The 24,362-nt window shown below is 38.7% G+C and overlaps 1 protein-coding gene across 1 annotated transcript in view; it reads left to right on the top strand.

The window, feature by feature from the left end:
- LOC149104863 (uncharacterized) overlaps positions 1-24,362 on the top strand; it is a 34,522-nt gene that overhangs the window by 685 nt on the left and 9,475 nt on the right. The window contains exons 2-9 of the mRNA XM_089271434.1: positions 5,411-5,523; positions 6,867-6,956; positions 11,386-11,657; positions 13,402-13,498; positions 20,072-20,575; positions 21,275-21,738; positions 22,333-23,068; positions 23,515-23,626. Coding sequence (XP_089127560.1) covers positions 5,484-5,523; positions 6,867-6,956; positions 11,386-11,657; positions 13,402-13,498; positions 20,072-20,575; positions 21,275-21,738; positions 22,333-23,068; positions 23,515-23,626 — 2,315 coding nt within the window. The 5' untranslated portion in view covers positions 5,411-5,483. The remainder of the gene's footprint in view (positions 1-5,410; positions 5,524-6,866; positions 6,957-11,385; positions 11,658-13,401; positions 13,499-20,071; positions 20,576-21,274; positions 21,739-22,332; positions 23,069-23,514; positions 23,627-24,362) is intronic.

Genomic DNA, 24,362 nt, shown 5'->3' on the forward strand with positions numbered 1-24,362 from the left:
ACTTTCAATGTCTTCTTTTTCGGCAATTGAGTGGGAAATGAGCTATTTATGTAATTACAGGTAGCTTTTATTTATAAAAACGTTCGTGCAAAAATTTATTCAATTGTAGAGTATTTCTGCGGCAAGATATTGAGTAGTTGCATAAGAAATTCAAAGAATACCTAACTTGAGATGGTGCAAACGACTGTAAAGCGGCCTTAAACAGCAGATGTTTGAAACGTAGAGGGGATTACTCCTATATGAAAAGGTCGGGGATGCTCGTCATTTGGGTACAAATCAAGAATTCTGGTCTCACTTAGGGTGTTGACGATGAAACATCACCATTTTTAACCTTTAGGTTGTAGTAACCTTTAGGGTGAACTCAAAGAAATAATTAAAAGAAACACTCTCATTTAATTTCTGGTTTTAGGCTTGATTTTCCGCTGATCTCTCGAGTACGTGAGTTGGGTCTACAAGTGCGCAAGGGATCCTTTGTCGAACAGTGGCTAGTAATCGAACCTATTCTGTTTAAAGTGGCATCTTTTAGGGGTCTAATGAAGCTCGGGCAACTCCCATATTAGTCTTCTTTAATTTAGGAGTTAAATTCAAATTTTCCAACGAGCATCCATGACCTTTTCATATGGGAGTCCCCCCCCCCCCCCTGGGGTTTCAATTGTGATCCAGTGAAGGAGTGAAGGAGTGATGGGGTGAAATCAATTCACCACTACAACTTGGAAAGTAAAATTTTTCAAGTTCAAAAATAGATATTTTACAAGTTAAAAACTAAGACCTAAGACAACCATAGAATCTCAAGACCTGGGTTTGCTTTAATTTGAACTTAAATGTCAGTCTGGATCACAAGTAACAAAACAGTGCTATTTAATAATTCTTGGATTCTTACAAAGCCACCTGGAGATATGAGAGCAAGATAAAATAAAGAATATTAAACTACAAATTAAAATAAATAGGGAAAGCTGAACTAAATTGGAATAAAATTTCATTTCTACATGTGCAAGTTTTGGTGCGAACGGTCACACTATTTTATGTACATCAACTGGCGTGCATTTTAATGGCTAAAGTTACACACGCAAACGGTTTGCTTAAATTGAATGTGACTTCATAGTGGAGCTATAAGAAATTCGGAGGGGGTCTTAGGTCTTAGTTTTTGAAATTTGGAGGGGGTCTTAGGTCTTAGTTTTTGAGATTTGGAGGGGGTCTTAGGTCTTAGTTTTTGAGATTTGGAGGAGGTCTTAGGTCTTACTTTTGAAATTCGGAGGGGTCTTAGGTCTTAGTTTTTGAGATTTGGAGGGGGTCTTAGGTCTTAGTTTTTGAAATTTGGAGGGGATCTTAGGTCTTAGTTTTTGAGATTTGGAGGAGGTCTTAGGTCTTACTTTTGAAATTTGGAGGGGATCTTAGGTCTTAGTTTTTGAGATTTGGAGGAGGCTTTAGGTCTTAGTTTTTGAAATTTGGAGGGGGTCTTAGGTCTTAGTTTTTGAGATTTGGAGGAGGTCTTAGGTCTTAGTTTTTGAGATTTGGAGGAGGTCTTAGGTCTTACTTTTGAAATTCGGAGGGGTCTTAGGTCTTAGTTTTTGAGATTTGGAGGGGGTCTTAGGTCTTAGTTTTTGAAATTTGGAGGGGATCTTAGGTCTTAGTTTTTGAGATTTGGAGGAGGTCTTAGGTCTTACTTTTGAAATTTGGAGGGGATCTTAGGTCTTAGTTTTTGAGATTTGGAGGAGGCTTTAGGTCTTAGTTTTTGAAATTTGGAGGGGGTCTTAGGTCTTAGTTTTTGAGATTTGGAGGAGGTCTTAGGTCTTGCTTTTGAAATTTGGAGGGGGTCTTAGGTCTTAGTTTTTGAGATTCGGAGGGGGTCTTAGGTCTTAGGTTTTGAGATTCAGAGGGGATCTTAGGTCTTAGTTTTTGAAATTTGGAGGGGGTCTTAGGTCTTAGTTTTTGAGACATGGAGGGGGTCTTAGGTCTTACTTTTGAAATGCAGAAGGGGTCTTAGGTCTTAGTTTTTGAGATTCAGAGGGGGTCTTAGGTTTTAGTTTTTGAGATTCGGAGGGAGTCTTAGGTCTTAGGTCTGTGGTTTATGAGACATCCTTTTTTGTCCGCATTACTTCTGGGTGTCACTGTACTTAGCATGGATTACCTCAGTCTTTTTATTTATTTTGAATTCCAACAACCAGTGAGAATAATTTATAAATACGTGACAGCTTGTTATTAAAACAAACAGTGCAGTACATTTGTCAGAGCCAAGGTCTGTCCGCTGTTCTCTCTAGGTTAAATTTTAACATGTTCAAGGGCAGAAAAAACCACAGGGAAGACAAGCTCAGGTTATTGAGTCAGATAGGAGGCAGTGTGCATTTGATTGCTTGGGGCACCAGACTTGAAATCCGAAGGGAAGCCAAGCTGACTGGTTATGAGTCAGATAGGAGGTAGTGACAGTGGCTGAGTGGTTGGGGCACCAGACTAGCTGAAGTTGTTTCTCTTCAGACCTGAGTTCAGCTCCATCATGGCAGTTGTGAATAGCCAGCTGATAAAATTTATAATCATAAAGTAATGATTGAAATGACTGCAATTTGATAATCTAGGACCGTAATAATTAGACAGACACTAAAGGATAGGAATATTAGCTATTTGTTGATTTTTTGTCTTATTTGCCCTTCACCCACCACCAGATGTATAAGTACCAATTGTAAAACATTCCTTGATTTTATTTCTTTTAGTTTCTACAGAACTAGACCTTTCCGTAGTTAGTTGATTTCTACTTACACAGCCATTAACTTCTTATTGGTTATCATAGAACATCTGATCACAAACTTAATGAGTATATTTGATCGTGGCTAACTTCAAGCATACATAACACATTCAGATATATTTCCATAACAGAAGGAGAATTGTATCCTTCAGCTTACTTACAAATGATTGTTTCACACATTGCACTCTCTTGCTGACATATTTGCTAGATGTCCATTATTTGTGTTGCTTCCATGTACTGTACAGGAAAAAGAAAGAAGTCCAGTAATTATAGCATAATAGCTGTCACAGTGAAAAACTACTGGACTTTATGTTAAGTGAATGTGTGGGAATTTATAAGATATTTTAAGAAAATTAATGGGACATATGTTAAAAAATCTTTATTTTATTAAGTGATTACTGCTGAGACTAAATTTCTCTTTTTTTGTAAAAAAAAAAAAAAAAAGAAAAAAAACTTGCTCAGTATAATATCAATGTAGGAAACATGGTTGTAATAACTGGATACCAGTGAATTGGGTAACTAACCTAACATTGCTTGGTATTGAATGCTGCTTTGAAAAACTAGTCTCCCATTCAGGGGGGAGGGGAGGGGGGGAGAAGCAATGTTGTCAGCTGCTGCTAAAAGATATGGCTGTGATCATATTCAAATTCAAATTCAGATTTTCATATCTAATGGCATACTTACACAGACATGTTGCTGAGTCTTCAGTTTTAAATTTTGAAATCCAACTGTTTCCAAAAAAAGTGAGGCAAATATTTCATGGAAGACTGAAATTGATTGTATTAATTAATTGATCTTTTCCCTCTTGACCCACGCCATACTAAAAAAAGATGGAAATTATTGATGGTAACCAGCATGTAGGTTGGGGGGGGGGGGGGGGGGAGGGGAGACAGTGAGGCATGAACTTTCCAGTACCCATTACCTGTAATTTCCAGGCCTTGCACCTTCCTTAGCTGTTGTTATAATTATGGTGTTTTTGTATCAAAAAATATCTCAAAGGACCTTACAAAATACTTCACTTCATGTTCCATTACCTTCAGTTGGGAATAATAATTATCCAATTGTCTCTTTTCATGCCTTCTTTAGAGTTCCCACTCGATTTTCTGGTTGTTTGTGGCTGTAAGCTCACCCTTACTCTTTACTTCAGATTTATATAATGCAGCCATTAATGGGAGAAGTGGCTGTAAATGGGAATTTGGAGATCCAGCATGTGTGTTTGAGGGCATAAACAGTTAAGGTCGGCAGCCTGTTTAGATTTAAAATTGATACATACTTCAGTGTGCATCATTGACATACAATGCGTGTGCTTGAAAGTTAGGTAGGAGAGTTTGAAAGAAGCTAATCAGAGTTAGTTGAGGTATGGCTGAGAGTAACCCTGGCTTGTTGAGCGCTCTCTGAACTTCTCCAGTTCATCTGGCCCAGGTTGTTTGACAATGCTATCCAGTGGATAAATCACTATCCAGCAGATCAGTGTCAGCAAATTAAAACAAACCATGCTATCCACTGGATAGGGATTTATCTTGTGCATTAAGTGTTATCCAGCCTTCGAACAATTGTGGCATTGTTCAATAAATTAATTGCCAATAGGAATGATGGAAGAGTTTGATGTTGCTTGTACCATAAAATGTACATTATATTGATACACACTAGTCTTACAGTTACCGAGTTTGATAGCATGGCTTTGCTACATGTATATAGCCACAGTGAAACCTGTATTAAGCAGACACCATGGGACACTCACTAGCGTCTGCTTAATAGAGGGTGTCCACTCTAAACAGGTTCTAATATATATTAGTGTAATTATATACTGTAGTTTATTATTAACCCGATTGTAACACAGTGTAACACGGTGGAAGATCAAAGACTGCTCAAAGCACAATGTTCAGTCAGTCAATGCATCAATCTGGAATAATCTACTTAAGTTTAAAACGACGTCGCTGAACAATGTTAAAGGAGTGAGGTGAGCTTTTAGAAGTAAAAAGCCCTTGAGGTGTCCGCTTATTGCAGGTTTTGTGAAACAAAATGGCTTAGTTAAATATTGGTGTCTGCGTCCGCTTAACAGAGGTGTCCGCTGAATGCAGGTTTATTTTACAGTAAATGTTGGAAGAAAATTAAGGGACCTCAAGCTGGTGTCCACTTAATAGAGGGAGTCCGCTTAATATAGGGTCCGCTTAACACAGGTTGACTGTAACTATGTTACATGTATAAAAGGAAATGACTGAACTTTGTTCATGACAGGCCAAACTATAAGAAGAGGTACCGACAACCTGAAGGTTGTTATAACGACAGGGTTGTTAGAGTTGCCCTGTAATCAACAGTTAGACTTAGTGGTAAACATAATTTAGGCAGCCAGCCTGAATAGGTGTTTTTAGTGGTGAGTTCGAACATGATCGTCAAATAAAACTTGTGAAATTTATTAATATGCAATTTTTGTTGTTCAAGCTTAAAAGCAAACAATCAAAAGACGTAATCAGTTAGTGTCATTCTGTTTTCAAAATGATACAGGCGGGGTTTTTTGTATTAAAATTACGGAATGCATAATTTGTATTGAGGTTTGCGGCTCATTCATGTGACCTGAATAGTGTCTTTTCATTGGATCCATTCCTTTGGAAGTAGCAATGAATTTTGCAAGTATATAAATAGAGAAGACCACTGTTTGCATTGTACTTCTAGGTGAAATTACTTAACAGTTGCAGCTGTACAACAGTTTTATCCTGAGGATAAATTCTGATGCTTGCGCTGTCTAATGTGGAAAGCCAGGGGATTATATCAAGTACTTCTATTGGGTGAGTGCTCGTGGTGTTAGTTGTAATTATGTCGTTAAGTTTGTAGGATCTTTATATATTACACAATGTAACTTTCAAATTAAGTCATTTAGTTTAATCTGAAAGGGTTAAGGTTGTATGAGTTAGGTTTCAGTTGTACTCTTTGTTGTATCATATATCATTATTATCTACTAATTAAGTAAAGGAAGCTAAAAATTGAGCTAGTGGGAAAAAAAGCACAACAAAAGATGTTTTACATTCTTGAAAGTAGCACAGGTGGTGAAATGGCTGATGGTAAGTGAGTTGGGGCTGAGTGGTCCATGGTAAGTGGCCAGGAAGTTAAGTGTTGTTCTTAGTCAAGATAGTTTGCCCTCACAACACCTCTTGATACAAGAAGGACTGGATGCAAGGGTGTACATGTATATGTTGTGGTTTAAACATAATGTATTTTAGGTAAGAATGTCTTAAGCCAGGTTATTTTGTTTTAACTTAGCTTAGATTTTGCAAATAACTTTATTTATTTCTTCATGTTTGAGGGTTTCTTAAAAAAGAATAACATGCCCACCACCCACCTCCCTGACTGTCCCTAACCCTACCCTACCCCTAAGGGGACACCAATAATACAAAGGACAGGGTTAACGCTGTTCATTGAAAACTTTGAAAAGAACCCCTAAGAGGTACCAAGATCCTCATCGTTTTTATATGAAAGTCCACCCAGTACCCTACCTAGCCAGGATCCCATTTTAACCCCCACTTTTTTACTTTGTACTCACCTAGATTCACCCAATCTCTGACTTTGTAGTCCACTTTCATCTTCACTTGAGTATGCAAGCAATCATTACAAATTTTTGAATATTTAATGGCCTAATAAGTTATTGGTTTCCAGACTCCCCCAACCCCTTTGATGAAAATTAGACCAGTTTGAAATCATCCTGACCAAAAAAAAAAAAAAGCATTTTTAACTACAACATATATACATGTGTACCAGTCTGCCTGGTGAACTGTGGAACTGTTGGGCACTTTGGATAACTGCCTTTGGGGAAGCAGTTACCTGTTGTGGACTAGTGTCCAACTCTAAGGAGAGTAATCTTGTTTATGGGAACTGTGATGCAGTGTAAACTACAGTAGCCTGGTACCTGCCCGGTGAACTGTGAAACTATTGGGCACTTTGAATAACTACCATGGCTTTTTGCTTTGTTCCTCCATTTTAGTAGCTATAGGAAATATTTTCTTTCTTTTGCAGTTTTCCACAAATCTTAGTACCGGTAATTTCCATAATTTTCAGTGGTTAAGTAGAATGTGATAAGATTTCCACCCTCCGTCCTGTAAGTTCTGAATTTAGCTTTTAAATTGTTCCTGAACAGGTGCTTCTGCTGTTGGAAAAACATGTTTGCGTAATAGATATCTTAAAGGACCAGCTGGTTTCAGTCTTGATACTTGGCCCACTACTAAAGGTGAGATGCATGTTTACTTCTAAACAGCGTTATTTAAATTGAGTAAGTTTAATTATTACATGACCAAGTTAGTCCAGTCAAGGCCAATAACCAAAACTAACCAATTAGATTGCTTTATTGCTGTTCCATATTTTCGCTTATGGCTTATTTGTTTACAGGAAATAACCTACATGTCAAAGCTTGTTAATCGTTTTCTTCCAACTTTTCCCCGTTTTGCCTCGCGCTTACGTGACCAGAGTCACGTGGACACGAGGATATGGAGGGTTTTTGCTGTATTCCTGTGTAAGGATTCTTCCCATTCCGATCCTAATGAAGATTCCTGTGTAAGGATTTTTCGCAATTCTTATTGTATTCTGTTTTCTTGACATTCTATTAACAGCATGAAAGCATATCATCGCATCACGCTACTTGGGTTAAACTCAGAAGCAGGTCAAATCACTCTAGACAAATCACACGGAACTGATTCGCGTTGACTGGTTTTGACTCTTCTGTATCATTTGAATCCGTGAAATGAATTCGAGCAAATAACAACATATTTAAGCTTAAAGTTGGCTTTAATTACAGAGCCACGCAAAGGCCCCTGAAATGGAATCTATTTTAGAAAACCCTTTTTGATAAAGGGTCGTAAAAGTTGAAGTCTCAAAAAACTAAATACCACTCTAACATGAAAAAAAGTCTAGAGATGGAAATGAGCCGATTCAAAACTATCATTTAATGCGCACTTTCTGACAATAAGCAAACAGGTGTAAAACAAAACAAAACAAAACAAAAAATAACTGTCAATAAGGGCCAGATTGTGTCAGTCGAGATCGAATTGTGTTCGTAAAACTACCGGAAGTGAAAATGCGCTCCTGTTTACTCTAGCTAGCGTTACACTTGCAGGAGTAACTGCAGAATACCCTGCCACATCGAGTCCTTCACTGAAAATGGGTGACTACGGGTATGCGCAATTTATTTGTAACATGAATAAATTATATACTTCAGTTTGAATTAATGAGTTTCTGCGTACTGCGTAGCCGGTTACGAAGAATTAAGTGACAGGACATTCTGCCGTGAAGTCCGCTTAAATTGCACTTGTTAACCGCGCGGCCATGGGCCGAGCGCGGTTCTAGGTTTACCCGTGGTTTATTTTTTTTTTTTATATTTTTTTTGTCGGTGACCAGACGCAGACCTCCGCTCGGCCAAACTTTGAGTCACGCAACGTGTGATGTTTTTCCGCCAGAAGCTGTTAAAACATAAACACACGGACAATTTTACGGATATTGTTTTCTTTTTTGTGGGTAAAATATATTTTCTTTTCGCTTTATCAAAGCGTTGGATTTAAAGGGAATAATAAATACGCTGAAAAAAGGTATTACGTCAGCCATGGAATGCGCTGACGTTGCAGCTTTCACTTTCGCTACGTGACAAATACGATCGTGTTTACTTTGCAAGTTTATTTTGGCAGAAGCGACGGTCATTAATTTATTTGTAATTTTGCCCGTATTTCTTGCGGTTTTGGGCAAATGAAGTAAATCCTTTGACTGTTTCATCGCAGCGAGTTCATAGATCGGAAAGAAAATTAAATATTTGGAAGCCAAGCAAAGAACGTGTCAGAACGTGCGAAGATTACGTCATTGATAGGGAAATAACCACCGTACTAAAGATAGCCGTAGATAACGCAATTCTTGAATTATGTGACTCGTGTGACTTCTTTGCTAACCCTTAACTCAAGGGAAAAAAACAATTAAATTTAATCGTGACTTTAAAGAAAGAAAGCGGTTTGTAATAGTGTTCGTATCTTCATGCCCATACATATCCCGAAGAAACTTCCAGATTAAGACTATTACGTCATCGGAGATGTCACAACGGCTACGACTGATGGTGCGATAATAGAGTTTATGTTGATCAAGTGCTGTGATGTCTACAGTAATCAATGAATCATCAAAGATTGCTTTGGAATATGCACTGCGTTGCGACTGTAGTACTAAGAAAACAGTTAAATTTTAAAAGCGCGGTTATAAGATCTAACAGATCTTCTTGTTTGGTTGGGTAGTAGATTTCCTCGCACTCTAAAACAAGTGACACGAGGCTGCCCAAAGGGCGTTTGATTTTCAGTCGTTTAGTGTCAGGCATGAGTAAACGCTAAGTCAGCTCCCAATCAGGATATGCGCAAAAGTGAAGTCTATATTACCTTTCGAGGTTTTTTCTAAACAACTAGACGCTCTAAGAGCGTTTACTCGGGCTTCGTACCACAGTATCAAATCGTACCATACGAAAATGCGTATTGGACATAACAAAAGCAAATTAAAGAATCAGGATATTTTAGCACAAGAGTTCCGCTTAGGTATTTACTATTCAAGTTGCTTCGTTGAGTGTCCTCCTCATCCTATCGCAAGTTGTGAGTTTAAACCATTTTGGTTCAAGAATGAAGCACAGCTGTCTACGCATTGATTGGGAAGTTGTTTGCAAAGAATTTTCGAGGTCTTTTTACAATTTATGGCGATTACTTTGCTCATGCTAGCAGAAATTGTACGAAGTTTGTTTGCTGGTCGTGGCGATCCGGGTAAATTGTGTAGCTGAACATCTTTGCCGTGTTGGGATCTTAAACCCTTTTCAAGAGTCATATCTCCTTTGGAGAGCGAATAATCCCTTTCGAGAGAGCCAAAACGAATCATGATAAACTCCTTCGCGAAAACAACAGTCCTGTGACTAGGCTCAAATTGTATTGCACATAATTTGCATAAACTTTCAAGTTGTGTATTTTGCTCGGGGTATTTTGCGGATAACTTCCAAGAATTTGCGACCCTTAACGCAGTTTATGAAGAAATATTCAAGCTACATCTTTTTATTGTATCAAGGGAGGAGTATTTTTAAGAAGGACTCTCATTTATAAAGGAAGATGCGGCATTCTGTTTTGCTATTTATTTTGGTTTCATGCTCGTCTAGTTCATGTCACGCAACATGATTTTCTTTTGCAGTCAGACAAAGTTTTTCTTAAAGAATTGGCGATTGCTAAGACTGCTAAATATATTTGAACTACTGGTGAAATAACTGGCTAAACTAACGTCAATGCAGATTTTCCTTAGGACTTGGCAAGAACATTGGTTCGTCAATAATCCCGCACAATTCCCCGCACAATCGAAGGTTTAATTCTTCCGTACAATGTGCCTCTAAATTCACACGTTATTTTTTTTTCTTGCACCCTACTAGAAAGCCAACTAACTTGGAGGTAAGATATTTAATTCAAGTTACCGAAAGTCTTATCTTTACAACTTTGGAGATCGATATATTTTGCGCGGTGCAAGAAACAAGTCGCATGTTTTTAATGAGCTACGAGTCCAAAAACGTTTTCCTGTTTAGCTCGTTTTATTGCAATATGATTTGCTTTACTGCAGTGTTCTAAATAATAACAGCAGTAGCCACATACCGTCATTGACTACCTATTTTTTGCCAGTGTTTCGTAGATTGAACTCATACCGCAATCGGCTCAGTTGTTATCTCACGAGAACGTTTCGAGCGTGAACTTTGCTTACCTGGCTGGTTTTCAAGCAATATAATTCGTGGACCGACCCTTTCTGAAAACGATCGACATCTTTGTACGTGAAATGAATGTATAAGGCGCGATTCTTCAGGGGCACCCAACGACCGTTTTCTCTCTAATGCTGTTAGATGCTGTTTCAGGCTATCTGGAGTACTTTTAAAGCTCTGTAGGTTAATTTTAAGTTGCACTAAAAAATTTTTATCTGTTCGGATATTCTAGGGGAACTTGAGTATTCTCGAATTTATTAGGGCTTTTTTGTCCATTTCCCGAAAACCTTAGGTCTTACCGCCTTTCCGAAAATGATAGCTGACCTTTTTTCGGTACTCAAAACGACATTTTCAACAGTCCGAAAACAACAGACATTAAATTCCTCATATCACGAAAGTTCGAGGTGCCAATTCTCTCAAGAAAATCAGAGGGGATTAAAGGCCTTCCGAACAGATAATTTACCGAAACGATCCGTTGGGTGCCCCTGATTCTTGCCAAAACTTTCTTCGCAAAACACCGCATTCTGTCACGAAGAACGAGCAATCTCGCCTTTCTCGTCCCCAGTTTCCGTGGTCTACGCATGGAACGCCTGGGACCATGATCCCCCTTTTGGCGACCAAAACGCTAGCATTTAAGACTCGGGCTTTCCTACGGAAGCCCGAGTAATTATGACATTTTTAGTAAATCGTTTGTTAACCAAGTTTGCTTGGTACCGTACTAGGAAAATATCGGTCTTTCATTTTTTGGTATGGACCTCACTGCGCTCGGTCTGTACTGTCGCGATCTTGAGCCGATATTCCTTCAGTATATCTTCCGAGCTCGACTAATGAGATATTCTGACCCCACCATATTTTATATAACGAGTTGAATTAATATTGACTTATTAGATCTTTTCCACTTTAATTTAACTGTTTCTAGATAACCTTTGGTATACGGCAGTTTATCTCGATCATGACAGAGCAGTGTACCTTGCAATAATAGACACTTCTGGCATTGGAATATTTCGCTATACTGTTGGCCTGTTCAGTGCGGATGCTGTTATTATTGTGTATGACATAACACAGCAAGATTCACTTCGAATTGCAAGGGGATGCCTTGACGAATGTCGGAGTGAGTTCAGTCCAAATATTTTCAAAGCACTTGCAGGAAACAAAGCAGATCTTGTTAGCGACAGGAAGGTGACATTTGAGGTAACTTGTGTTTGTAGCCATAGCTTTACGTCAGGTGTAAAATCTGCAGTCATATTATCAAATCCAATTCTGTCACACCGTAGGGATACAAGTTCTTGAGGAAATCCGTTATATTAATTTGCACATACATTGCATTACATCGGTCTGATTTTTTTTAATCTAATAAGTTTCCTAGCTAATCGGTATCAAGTTCCATTACAGGAAATCTACGTGCGATCTGCCACGGCAAATATAGACACAGAGTTCTCATTTTCATCACGCACCTCTTGGTCTTCCACACAATAAACTCTATGACTTGCTAGACGTTGCTCAGAGTTTTATTTTGCTCGCTTCCAGTTATCTATGAGGCACCGTTTGTAAATTTCTCATTTATTTTACTTTTCGGTCGTTTTTCGATTGATCTCAGTGTTTATCCGTTTGTTTTTTTTAAAATTAGTGTTGGTTTTTTTTAAAATCATAATTCACTACTGACCGTCCCTTTTCACACAAAAAAAGGTTTTACTACAATTGGTTATTTGTTAAAACCCAACGTACAACATTTGGTTATTTCATAAAACGATTCATCTTTGTATTGGTTTGTCATAAAACCATTCTTATATGGTTTTGTTTTTTGATAAAACCAATGTTGCGTTATTTAGTTATTTGATAAAACCAATCTTGCGTTATTTGGTTATTTGATAAAACCAATCTTGCGTTATTTAGTTATTTGATAAAACCAATGTTGCGTTATTTAGTTATTTGATAAAACCAATGTTGCGTTATTTAGTTATTTGATAAAACCAATCTTGCGTTATTTGGTTATTTGTCAGAACCAGTTTTGTGTTGCTTATATTAATTATTAGATAACACCATTGTGGCGTTACTGAGGTCGTTACTCGGATATTTATTTGACGAATTAAACCATTATTTCGTTTCAGTGTTGAAACTTTTACCATCGTATCCCCTGAACCTTTTGTTGGGGCATCTTACAACTAAAAACCCTTTGGCCTGTCCTTTTTACGTTTTGAACGATGTTAACGCTATTATTTCAAATAGCCAAATTCAATTTTATGAAATTGGTTATTTGAAATAACCTTAGTGTCAACTCGATGGGCTCAAATGTCGCCCAGCAGTATTGTAACATAAAGAAGGCGCTTAGTGTTTGCGTAGAGTTTGATCTCCGCGGTTGAGTAAATATGGCGTACGGATCAGGTCAGAATGCGAGGTTGTGTACAGGCGTTACAAGAGCAATTAGAGAAACCATATCTGTTGAAGAACTGATACACCATCATCAGGGAAGAGTTTTTTCTTATAATCTATTGATCGTTATTCAAGTAGCAAAGGACAGCATATTCGGCGTGGGGCAGCATTTTCAAGGCCGAGGTCACAGATTTTCACCATACGGACCGACTGTAAGCCGTTAAATAACTTATTTATTTTTCCTTATCTTGTAAAGTGGAAGACAAAAGTTTAAGACCGTGGGTAGAGATTTAGAAAAATCTGGACCGCGCTGAAAACCAATCAGATTGCAGGATTCGTTACCTATTTGTGAATGGGTGGTCAGTAATGAATAATCATAAATAAACCAAGTTATCACGAAAATATAAACGACCAAAAGTAGAATAAATAATTGATCATTATAAACGGCGTCCTGTGGTTATCTGTGTACAGTGTACCTGTGTAAATCCAGTTTCCCTCCTAGGCTACTGAAACTACAGGTTCAGCTCATTGAACAGGGTTTTGTTTCTTGAATTTGACTGTGTAGGATGGTCAGTCTTGTGCACATGACAATGATGTGGATCTATTTACGGAAGTGTCAGCATTAACCAGTGAGAATGTGGAAAAGTTGTTCTTAACAGTAGGTGAGTTAAAAACCGATCTGTTTTTGTTTTACTAAATTTTTGGTAACTTTTGTTCACCTTCATCGTAGCTACAATGTTAAAAGGTTCGTTACTGCTTGTGCTACAAACCTGTGTGCTGTCGTTTTTAATTTGAATTAGAGATGCGTAAGCGCGAGGGAACGTTTTACCGTCGTGAACGTCATCGTTGCCCTAACTCCTACATGTAACTCCTCTTGTGGTATTCGGTCACACCTCGTTCGAAGACCCGAGTATCTATCAGTTGTTATGAAAATGGAAATAAGAGAGAAGTCTGTTTCATTTGCAAAACAAAAATCAAGAGCACTTTCCAAAAGGGAAACTGAAATTTCCAGGCGACTTGAGTAATAACCTGCTGAATATTAATACCACTTTAAATGAATACGAAGCTTTAAAGACAGAGCTTCTTTCAATATATGATCGCAAAGGAAAGGCTGCAATGTTTCGATCTAAATGTAAGTGGATAGAAAAAGGGGAAAAACCCACTAAATACCTTTTCAAGTTGGAAAAAAGAAACTACAACAGAAAGACCATCAACGAACTCAGAAAACAGGACGGAGTAGAAATAAGAGAAGAAAAGGAAATCCTGAAAGTCATCCAGGAATTTTATGAGGACCTGTACTCCTCTGAAATATCCACGTCACAAGAACAATTTGACCTCTTTATCAGAAATCTAATCTTTCCAAAACTCTCGGATGAAGACAGAGAAGAAATAGAAGGCCCTCTGACACTCGATGAATGCGAAAGAGTACGAGAACTATTTCAGGAAAACAAATCGCCAGGTGAGGATGGCTTCACTGTAGAATTTTATAAATACTTTTTCGATTCAGTAGGGAGTTATCTATTGGAAAGCCTAAACGCGGCTTATGAAGTTGGGAAATTGTCTATCTCACAACGCCGTGGAGTAATTACTCTTATTCCCAAGGTTGATTCGGATCTGTTAGATCTTCAGAATTGGAGACCAATAACACTGTTAAATACAGATTATAAAATTGCATCGAAAGCCATAGCTAGACGGATTGAGACAATTTTTCCAAAACTTGAACACCCAGATCCGACAGGCTTCATGAAAGAGCGATATATAGGTGAGAATTTAAGACTCATCAGTGATGTTCTCGAATACACTAAGAATGAGGATTTAACGCGGGTCTTGGTTTCTCTTGACTTCAGAAAAGCATTTGACACTTTGGAATGGCCATTCATAAAAAGCGTTTTAAATCTTTTTAATTTCGGGGAAGGCGTAAAGCGGTGGACTAGCATCTTTTACAATGATGTTGAAAGTGCAGTTCTTAACAACGGGTTTCCGACGAATTGGTTTAAGCCAACAAGGGGTGTCCGACAAGACTGCCCCCTGTCACCATTTCTTTTTATTTTGGGTGCGGAAATACTATCCAATAAAATCCGCCAGAGTAAGCTGGTTAAAGGAATAAATATTTATGGAAATGAAGTTAAAGTGAGCCAATTTGCAGGTGATACTAACCTCTTTTGCGAAGATATTACCTCTGTTGACAATGCCCTCTGTTTAGTTAACGACTTTGCGCCTGTTTCTGGTTTAAAACTCAATGTCAAAAGACCAAGGCACTTTGGTTGAGTAAATGGCGCAATAACAGAACGACACCGTTGCAACTGTCATGGCCACGCGATCCTGTTAAAATTCTGGGAATATACTTCTCTTACGACGACAAAAACAACGATCACTACAATTTCAACTTGAAAACTCCAAAACTCCAAACTCACCTCGATATGTGGAGCTCAAGGAGTCTCACCTTATTTGAGAAAGTTTTGATTATTAAATCTTTAGGATTGTCGCAAATTCTTTATTCAGCCTCTAACACCAATGTGCCAAAAGATACTATCACAACTGTTAAAAGGAAACTCTTAGTTTCCTTTGGAACAAGAAAAAGGACCAAATTAAAAGAGAAGGCCTTTACCAAGATTGCGATAAAGGTGGTATTCGTATGACCGATGTAGGTCTAATGTTAAAGGCCATGCGTTTGGCATGGATACCTCGTCTGCTGAAACATGCAAACTCGGATTGGAATTCAGTACCCGATTTTTCCCTAAGAAGGCTAGGTGGCTTAAACTTTCTACTGCGCTGTAATTATGATGTGATTTTCCTTAATTCGAAATTACCTACCTTTTATAAGGACATGCTCTCCTTCTTCGATGATCTTAAAACTCTGTATAATTATAATCTGGGCCAAACAGTTTTATTTGATAACCGGGAAATATTAATAGACGGCAAGCCTTTTTTCATTCAAGAGTGGTTTTCAAAAGGGATTATTTTGATAAGTGACCTGTTAGATGAACAAGGTCAGCTACTGTCATACCAAGCCTTTAAAGAGAAATATAAATGTAAAACTAACTTCTTGAATTACTATCAAGTTAGGAGTGCTATTCCGGACAGCTTACTGGCCAAGACAAAGAACAATAACTTGGAACCGTTCTCCAAGAGCATCTTTCTACAAAACCACTCAATTTTCGATCTTGATAGTTCAACGAAGGTAAACTTTGAAACTGCGAAGGTAAAGGATTTCTACTGGTTATTGAACAAGCTAGTTAATAATGGTCCACATGCTGGACCAACTAAATGGAGTAAATCTATGCCAATATGTACAAAACAACGGGAAAAAAAATTTATATCGATTAAACAGGTTTCCAGAGAAAATAAGCTGAGGGAATTTCACTTCAAATTTCTCCATCGAATCGTTGTAACTAAAAAAGAGCTCTTTAGATTTGGTATCAAAGACGACAGTGAATGCCCACATTGTGGAGAACTAGATTCGATAGAGCATACCTTTTCAGACTGTCTTTTTACTAAAGATTTCTTGTCAAAAGTGGTGCAATGGTTCAACAACTGTAATAACTCTTCGTTCAAACCTTCAAGTCAAGAATATTTATTTGGGATTTTTTTCCAATCCTGCCAATAAAGAACTACTGAAAAAATTTAACTTCACTATGCTTTTTGCTCGCTATTTTATCTATACAAATAAGTTACACAATAATTCTCTTCTCATCACAGATTTTGTCAGCAAAATCTCCTCTAAGTACAGGCTAGAAAATTTAGATAAAAATTTACATGCAATGATGCTCAAGCTTTGGTCTACTCTGGTTAAGTCATTATGATTAATATTAAATCACTCTTTATTTTTATTTACTATAGCTTGTAAATGTATTAATTTTGCAACTGTTAAAATTGTAGTTTATTGCATTGTACTGTATATAGGTTTATGTGTATCAATAAAGAATGTATTTTCACACACACACAAAAAAATAGACAGTTGTTTATCCCTGGACTCAGTATGTTGTTTATTTGCTGAATCACTGTTGCTCGCATGTTTTGCTCCTTACGAGCTTCACGAGCGCTTTCAAGTACTCTCCATAATCTAGGCGAAGAAGCAGCCATAGCACCTCACTTTGTATACGATCCCTAGGACTTGGTTGATCGTTGGTCGGTCCTTGGGCGTTTTATGAGGTAATGTTCTTAGCGGTCTATAAGTTAGTGAAATGTGAAATTTTGGAGGACGCAACCCAAACGATTAGATGCACCCTTAACATAAGGAAGTATCGCAAACCCCAGTGGCCTCTCCTGTGACTGTCTGGGTTTGCTTTATGGTTGAGACACTTCCTTAATAGTCTGTCAGGACACCAATTCGCTTTCAAATCGGTTAAAACTTGTTCCTGCTCATTTGTTATTAGTTCAGGACGTGAAGTTGGCGTGAAGTAAGTTGGCACTTTTTTTGTAGTCCGGAGGTCCCGGGTTCAAATCTCCTCCCTGCCACTAGATGGATTTGTGTTTGATGGTCCCAGATTCAACTCCTCCACGCTTTGTAAATAGCCAACTGCTCAGTCTCCCGCCAGTTTGGATATTTAACATTAACGAACTCAAAAGGTGTGCTTCACTCGCTGAAATTTTTGTTTCGCGATACGAAGGAAAATATACTTTAGGGCGCTCTTCCGGTGTAATGAGATAATTACACAAACGTGTGAAAATAATGACGCGTTGATCGATAAAGTGAAGGCTAATTTTACTTAAACAAGAGAGTTCAATTACAAAGCGGGATCAAATGTGGGTAACCCGAAAACACTGACCCCCCGTCCGCGGACCACCTACGGACCGGGTCCGCAGACTACACTGCGGACCGGTCCTTAGACTACCCCTACGCACCCCCTCTACCGACTACCCCAAAATAGTGTTGTCTAATAGATCACTCGTGTCGGTGAAATTTTGAGTGTTACACTGTGCAAATGTAACAGCCTTGAACTTTTTACACCCACCCCCCCCCCCCCCGCCCAAAAAAGAAAAAAAAAATGCTAAAAAGCTGTTTGCGATGTGACATGCCGATGACAAAAAGAATGAAAGTTCTTACTTTCCATTCGTGGCTCAATCTAGTGATGTAAGATGTGTTTTTAACTTGTTTAAGCTTGTTTGTTTCTGTAATTTCGCTGAGCAAATTGTGAAGCGTGGAACGAGTTCACGAACCCATGGGAGAATGGGCTAAACAAAATGGGAGAGGGGAAAGAGCACAAATTTCGAGGCTCCCGGAGGCTTCCCGGTCTTTCATATACTGCATAGCCAAAGGAAAAGGCAACGTGTACTGATATAACTTGCGCCCGAGCCTGAACCGAAGTCGGTTACATTTGCACAATGTAACGTTCGAAATTTCGTCGGCACGAGTTATCTAACAGACAATGAGTAAAAATATAAAGCGATACTACACACCAAAACATCTAATAAGAGATTGATAATCCAACTGCTGTAGTCAATAAATTTATCACTGAAAAGAGGAAGAGTGTGACAGTTTTGCGTGCGCGCGCCGACCTGCACGGCAAACAGGTTTTCAACTGTACAAATAACTACAATATCGCTGTATATTTGTACTGCTATTTGGATGCTATTTGCTGCAGCTGGATAGTAAATAATTATTATTTTTATTCTATTTTTGGGGGTGGTCTGTAGAGGGGGCCAGTAGGGGAAGTACGTAGACCGGTCCATGGGTAGTCCGCGGACCCGGTCCGTAGTGGGGATCCGCCGACCGGGGGTCCGTGTTTTCGAGTTACCCCTCGAATGTTGCTTCCGGCGGGAAATATCCTTTGCAAGATCTGAATTCCACCGCTCGTGCTCCCAGGTTAGTAAGAAAATATTTTTCGCTTCTGTTTCTTCTTTTCGATCTGTAAAACGTATTAGTTTTGAGATGCCGTAGGCAATGAAAGAGCGCCCTCGTAAACAACGTAAAGGAAACCCACGAGATACCGATTGAGTTGAGATGTTATCGTTACCGCTTCGAACGGCGAAAGCGTCAACGAAGTATCGCTCAGAGAATGTCCAATATTTTCCTCGTTCAGTGCAAGTAACTTCTCCTGCTCGAAGCAGGAACCTTTGTCGCTAGCCAGCTAACGCATCAGCCCAATTCTGATCGATTGTTTTTTAAACATTTCTGCCTTTTTCTGCATTTTGCTGTGTGGTGATTTCTTCGCACTTGCAAATGGACACGATCTTTTGCGTTTCTTCGACGACATATTTAAGCTCAAACTAACAATCTACAAATGGAGAACTCTCAGAACAGCTCGTCGACAACTAAACACAAACGTTAGACAATCGTACTACGCAGCAATCTGTCACGTAACTTTTTAACGTACTTCTCGTGACAAGCCATTGACAGCTATCAGTTAGAGGTAATTATGTAAAGAAACGTTTTTTGTTTATAACTGCGTAGAATCAATCTTTTTTCATAGAAATTCTTTCAATGAAAGATCGCAAAAAGATCTATCTGAAAAAGCGAGAAACGATTTTTTTGAAAAGTGGTCAATTGTGGGTTATACTGGTACCTTAAACTCAGAGTGCTCGCGTGAAGTTATGAGAAGAGACCAAAGCAACTTTAGCATTCTCTCTATTTTTGTTAACTGTGAAGAAAAAGACTATTATAAGGGCAGCTTGTTTTTGACTGCCGCTCGTACTGCGGGCGCAGCCACTGTATGCAAGGTATTTCACTGGCCAAATTTTAAAATGTCAGTAGAGCCTAGCCTGTGACTTTTAAAGTTGTACCACTCTTGACTTACGTCTGTGCTCCAGATCTTTTGTAAGTTGTCGAAAAGTGTAGTGTTAAACGTATCCTTATCCTGCGTCCTTAACCTCAACAAAGTTTTCTAAGACTGCTTTGTTCGTACCATTTCTCCGATTCCTTCAGATATTCTTTGGATTGATGGTGAGGAGCCATTGTTGTAAGGCCCTGATGTGAAAAGCATTGTTAAGTCTGATACTTGTCCTGGGTCGCTGAAATACAAATAGGCAATGAAGTGTTCCATATCTTTGGCGAACACCACATTGCTGGTGCCGCTCACTTGCTTGTAATATTCTGCTGCTTAAGCTTAAACCGCTGACATGGTTTCCTCGTGTTCAGTAAGGATTTAAATAGTACTGAGGCATAATTGACAACGCATGTTTCGGTTTTGCAGTTTTGATACCGCACATCAGAGACAGCTGAGTCCTAAATTGACAAAAATAACCTTTATCTAAAACAACTGAATGAGAAGTTATTATTACTTTTTTTTTTGTAGTGGACCAGTTGGAGATGGAACTTACTTTAACGAAGACAATTCGAAAAGATAGCAAGGCTTTGAATATGGAAGGGAAGAGATTGTTAAGGATTTCATACGCTGTCACAAAACTGATGACGGAAGTGGAAATACTGAACCTTTCACACAATGAGCTCGCAAAGTTACCACGTAGTACAAGTAACCTGTCAAACCTTACAAAGCTGAATTTGAACCACAACAAGCTAACACAGTTTCCTGAAGTTGTTGTTACTCTGATCAACCTGACGCACTTGTTTGTGAATGACAATGAACTCTCAACACTACCGGAAAAAATGAAAAATCTGGAAAATCTAGAGGAGCTGGAATTGAGGAACAACAAAATGAAAAAAGTCTTTAAATATATCGTGGACTTACATCGTCTTAAAAAGCTCTCCGTGACAGGTAACCCCTTGACGTTTGAAGAAATCGGAAGTCTCGTGATATTAATGGATTTGAAACCACAAAGGATGTCAATAGACATTGCAGGTTAGCATTAAATATGACCATTTACCTTATTTCATGCACTGGTGCATCATGGTCTAGCATAGAACTGGTATGGCTGCATACTTCTTAAAGTTAGTGGTAGTGGGTCAATTCTAAAAAACCTTACTAAAACAAAAGAAATTGTTTATTCGTGCCTCAACCTCAGTGTTATTTCTTTAATTTGTTTTGGTTTCCTAAGCCTTAAAGCTATGTTAGAATTTTACGAATGAGATACGCGATCATGATCGCAGATTGTGCTTATTTGTTACTTTCCGGTCACTTGCAAACCTCTGTGATTGAAGTATGCAACAACAACCAATTTAAAATAATTCCCTCATATAGAGCCTTCGCAATCAGAAAAATAGGTCCGCAATGCGTACTTGTGTGCTTATAGCTAGTTTTATTCATTGGGTTGAAGTATTGTAGTCTTACGATTAGGCAATTACTAGAAAGATAAAAGTACAAGAATAAATGAGGTTTGTGCTAGGAACGTACTTGAGCCTGCTGTTTTAACTACCCAGAGCTTCGGTAAAAAACGATTAATTCAATATTTTCGCCATAATATTACAGTTGTCAGTGTGGCGCAGTGGAGACGATATCTGCCTTGTGAGCGGGAGGCTATGAGTTCAACTCTTTTTACTTATTTTCTTTTTTCTCTTTAACGTACGACTGTATTCCCTCACAATTAATGAATTATAACAGGGTGGCGCAGTGGTAAGGATTCAGCCAGGGAATTTCCTGTAGAAATACAAGCGAAAGGAGGTTTTGCAAAGCTGCTCTATGAAGAAGCGCTGAAGGATGGATCTGTGAATGTTTACCGCGGTAGAGTATTATTGGTCGGCCAGGATCGTGCTGGCAAAACAAGTTTGAAGAAGTCTCTTTTAGGTTTGCCATTTAACCCTAAAGAAGAGAGCACTGAGGGAATCGAAGTTGATCCTTCAGTCTGCGAGATTGAAGTCGAACAAGTAAAAAACTGGAATTCCACTAGCGAGAATAAGCCAAGTCTGGCGGAATTTTCTGAAGACATATCAAGAATGTTAGCTGAAAAACAATATCACTGGATAGTCAATGAAGTAAAGGAAGATTCCGGAATGGAATCAAAGTTAGAACTGACGGGTGAAGAATCAACAATGGAGCTGGGCACAAACAGCTCTGACATGAATCAGGTTTGTATGTTTAAGTCTGGGGCGACTCTAGTTTAAAAGTGAATGGTATGGTCGATGTTAATATATAACGACACTAAAAGTGACCATACATAATCTCTTTTGGTGGCTGGAGGTTATTAGTAGCTACGTGTGCGAGTTTAAGGAGTGATCAGTGTATAACAGTACTGAGTAACACTGACAGGCCAAGAGTAACGTCCCAGACAGGACTGATAGCTACTTCCTGTTTGACCTATTTGCCACTTACTTTGATTCCACACCCAGGCAAGATAGCACGGTTGAACTGTTGCATGGCGCCACAGCATGAGACTCGTGTGCCTATCTTCTAAGAGCATAAAACTAGGCATTTTTTAAACATAGGATTACGATACGTAGAAAAGGAGGTAGTATACACAATATTTGGGCTTTGATCGAATTGTAGTCAGATTAGATAGATAAGGCTGACTCATTTATTGTGCAAGGTGAGTCCTTGTGGGCAAAAATGTGACAGTTCTTTCTCAGTACTCCTACAATATTTCTCAGATGTAATTATAGATACTGGAATAAGCAGGTCCTAATGAAACGAAAATGCTTCCTCTTTTAAAAACTCCATTTTAGGTTCCTGAAAATGTTGGCAATCTCAAGAACTCGACCATTTCCCTGCCAGAGAGTGAAATGCGAGTGCAAGCTGTAACAAAGACTACCGTTGAAGACCCTCCAGATGACAGCAGTGTAAGTTCAAGTAAAAATTCAACATTAATGATGGATGCAACCTCGCCTCCAGATGACGTCACAAAACATGCGTATCAGCGGTTGAAGGATATGCTTGAAGGTGTGCATGGTGACGCTGAAAATGCTGCTGACAAAAGAGAAACCATAGTTACTGTAGATTTGTGGGATTTTGCCGGACAGCACCTGCACTACGCTTCTCATCCTGTGTTCCTGTCATCACGAGCAGTGTATGTCCTGGTGCACAACCTTAGCAAGGCACTAGACGCCCCAACCCAGCCCTGTGTTCGACAAGGAACACGTGATAAATTTTTGGAAAACCCAAATAACGACACAAATCTGGAGAATTTGCTGTCATGGCTGGTAACAATCCACAGTATCAGACCAACAGGAGAGGAAATGGTTGGCAACTCAGGCGACATGCTGCCCTATCTCCGACCTCCAGTGTTCATTGTTGGCACACATGCTGATAAACCATTCGAGGATATCAAGGCTATGACATCAAAAATACAGCAGGCAATTTATGGTAAGGACTACGAGAAGCATGTTATCCGGCCATTCTTCAGCATTGACAACACTCTGGGCGATGAGTCATGGTTTCGCAAGGTCATGAAATGGTTTGCAGGTAAACGATTTTTTTTTTTGCTTGACCACTGCTATCAGTAAAGCAAATTAGTAAAACCTGCAGGATTTTATCAAATACTGGCCATGTCTCTCTTAGAATTGACGTTGATTAGTATTGAGGGAATAGTTTTAATACATCGGGAGTATATATTGCGATAAGGATAGCCTTGGAAAGATTTACATTGTTTACATCCTCTGCCTAAGATACCTCAAAAGGTTCATGGTAGGGTGTTCGGTGTAAGGACCATTTAGAGTATATTGTTTTTAAACGTTTAACAGTATCTTTCCTGAGCCATGCCCTCGAATTGTGGCGGAAATAAGTACGAATCACAAACGTGCATGGAAAAGACACAGGTGATAAGAGCTTCTCTGTAACAACTGCCATTCGCCTAGGATCTGTTTGGGTGCTATACAGCTGAGTGTCTTGTTACCATTTGTTATTTTCAGGTCAGGAGAGTGACCCTGATGTTGCTAGTGGTGATGGAATTCATGCTCTTCGAACCAAAATCATGGACGTTTTGAGACAGGAGCCATACATGGGGGAGAAGATACCAGTGAAGTAAAGGGATAAGACAAGAGAAAGAGATCTTCACACCATTGCAATAACAGCAGTTGCAAAAGAGACGTATAAGAAGGATTTAATTTCTGTGATTTCCCAGTGAGACCTTTCTGGGTTTCTTTGCAACTTAATTGCTTGTCAATGTCTCTTTCTTTTTATATATTTCATTTATGCCCTTTCGTGCACTTCGTAGTTCTACGCGGGGGTAGTGTATTATATTCAGGGTTTGTCTGTCTGTCAATCTGCTATCATTTTTATCACATCAGCACAATTAGTGTTTCTATTTTCCCTCAATCTTTTCATTACTTTGTACTGACCGTATTTTCTCGATTAGACGCTGTGGCGTTCATTTCAAACTTGGCCTTGTACGTAGACCCGACATTTAGTTTTTCCTGCATTTTTTAGCCTTGAGTTTATTAGCAAAGGTTTTTGTTTATCATTTTGGACAGCCATATATTTAGCCATTAGAGCTTAACCTAGTACTATACCTCAAAAAAATGCTAGACGGGCTTATTTACAACTATCCTTGGAAAGAGGTTTGGACCCTACATGCTTAAGTGCAACTGCATTCATTGAAATATCGAGGATATTATTAATTTATGCTACATAAGTGGAGAGAAGCAAGGAAATACCCTCCAAAGAATTTGCATAAAAAAGAAATGCGCGTTCTTATCGAGAAACTAGGATTTTTGACGAGCCATGTCTCACATTTGGTTAAACATAAAACTTCCATGAA

The sequence above is a fragment of the Orbicella faveolata genome, unplaced genomic scaffold, assembly GCF_042242905.1.
Source record: "Orbicella faveolata isolate gen_17 unplaced genomic scaffold, um_ofav_v1 contig_34, whole genome shotgun sequence".
Lineage (NCBI taxonomy): Eukaryota > Metazoa > Cnidaria > Anthozoa > Scleractinia > Merulinidae > Orbicella > Orbicella faveolata.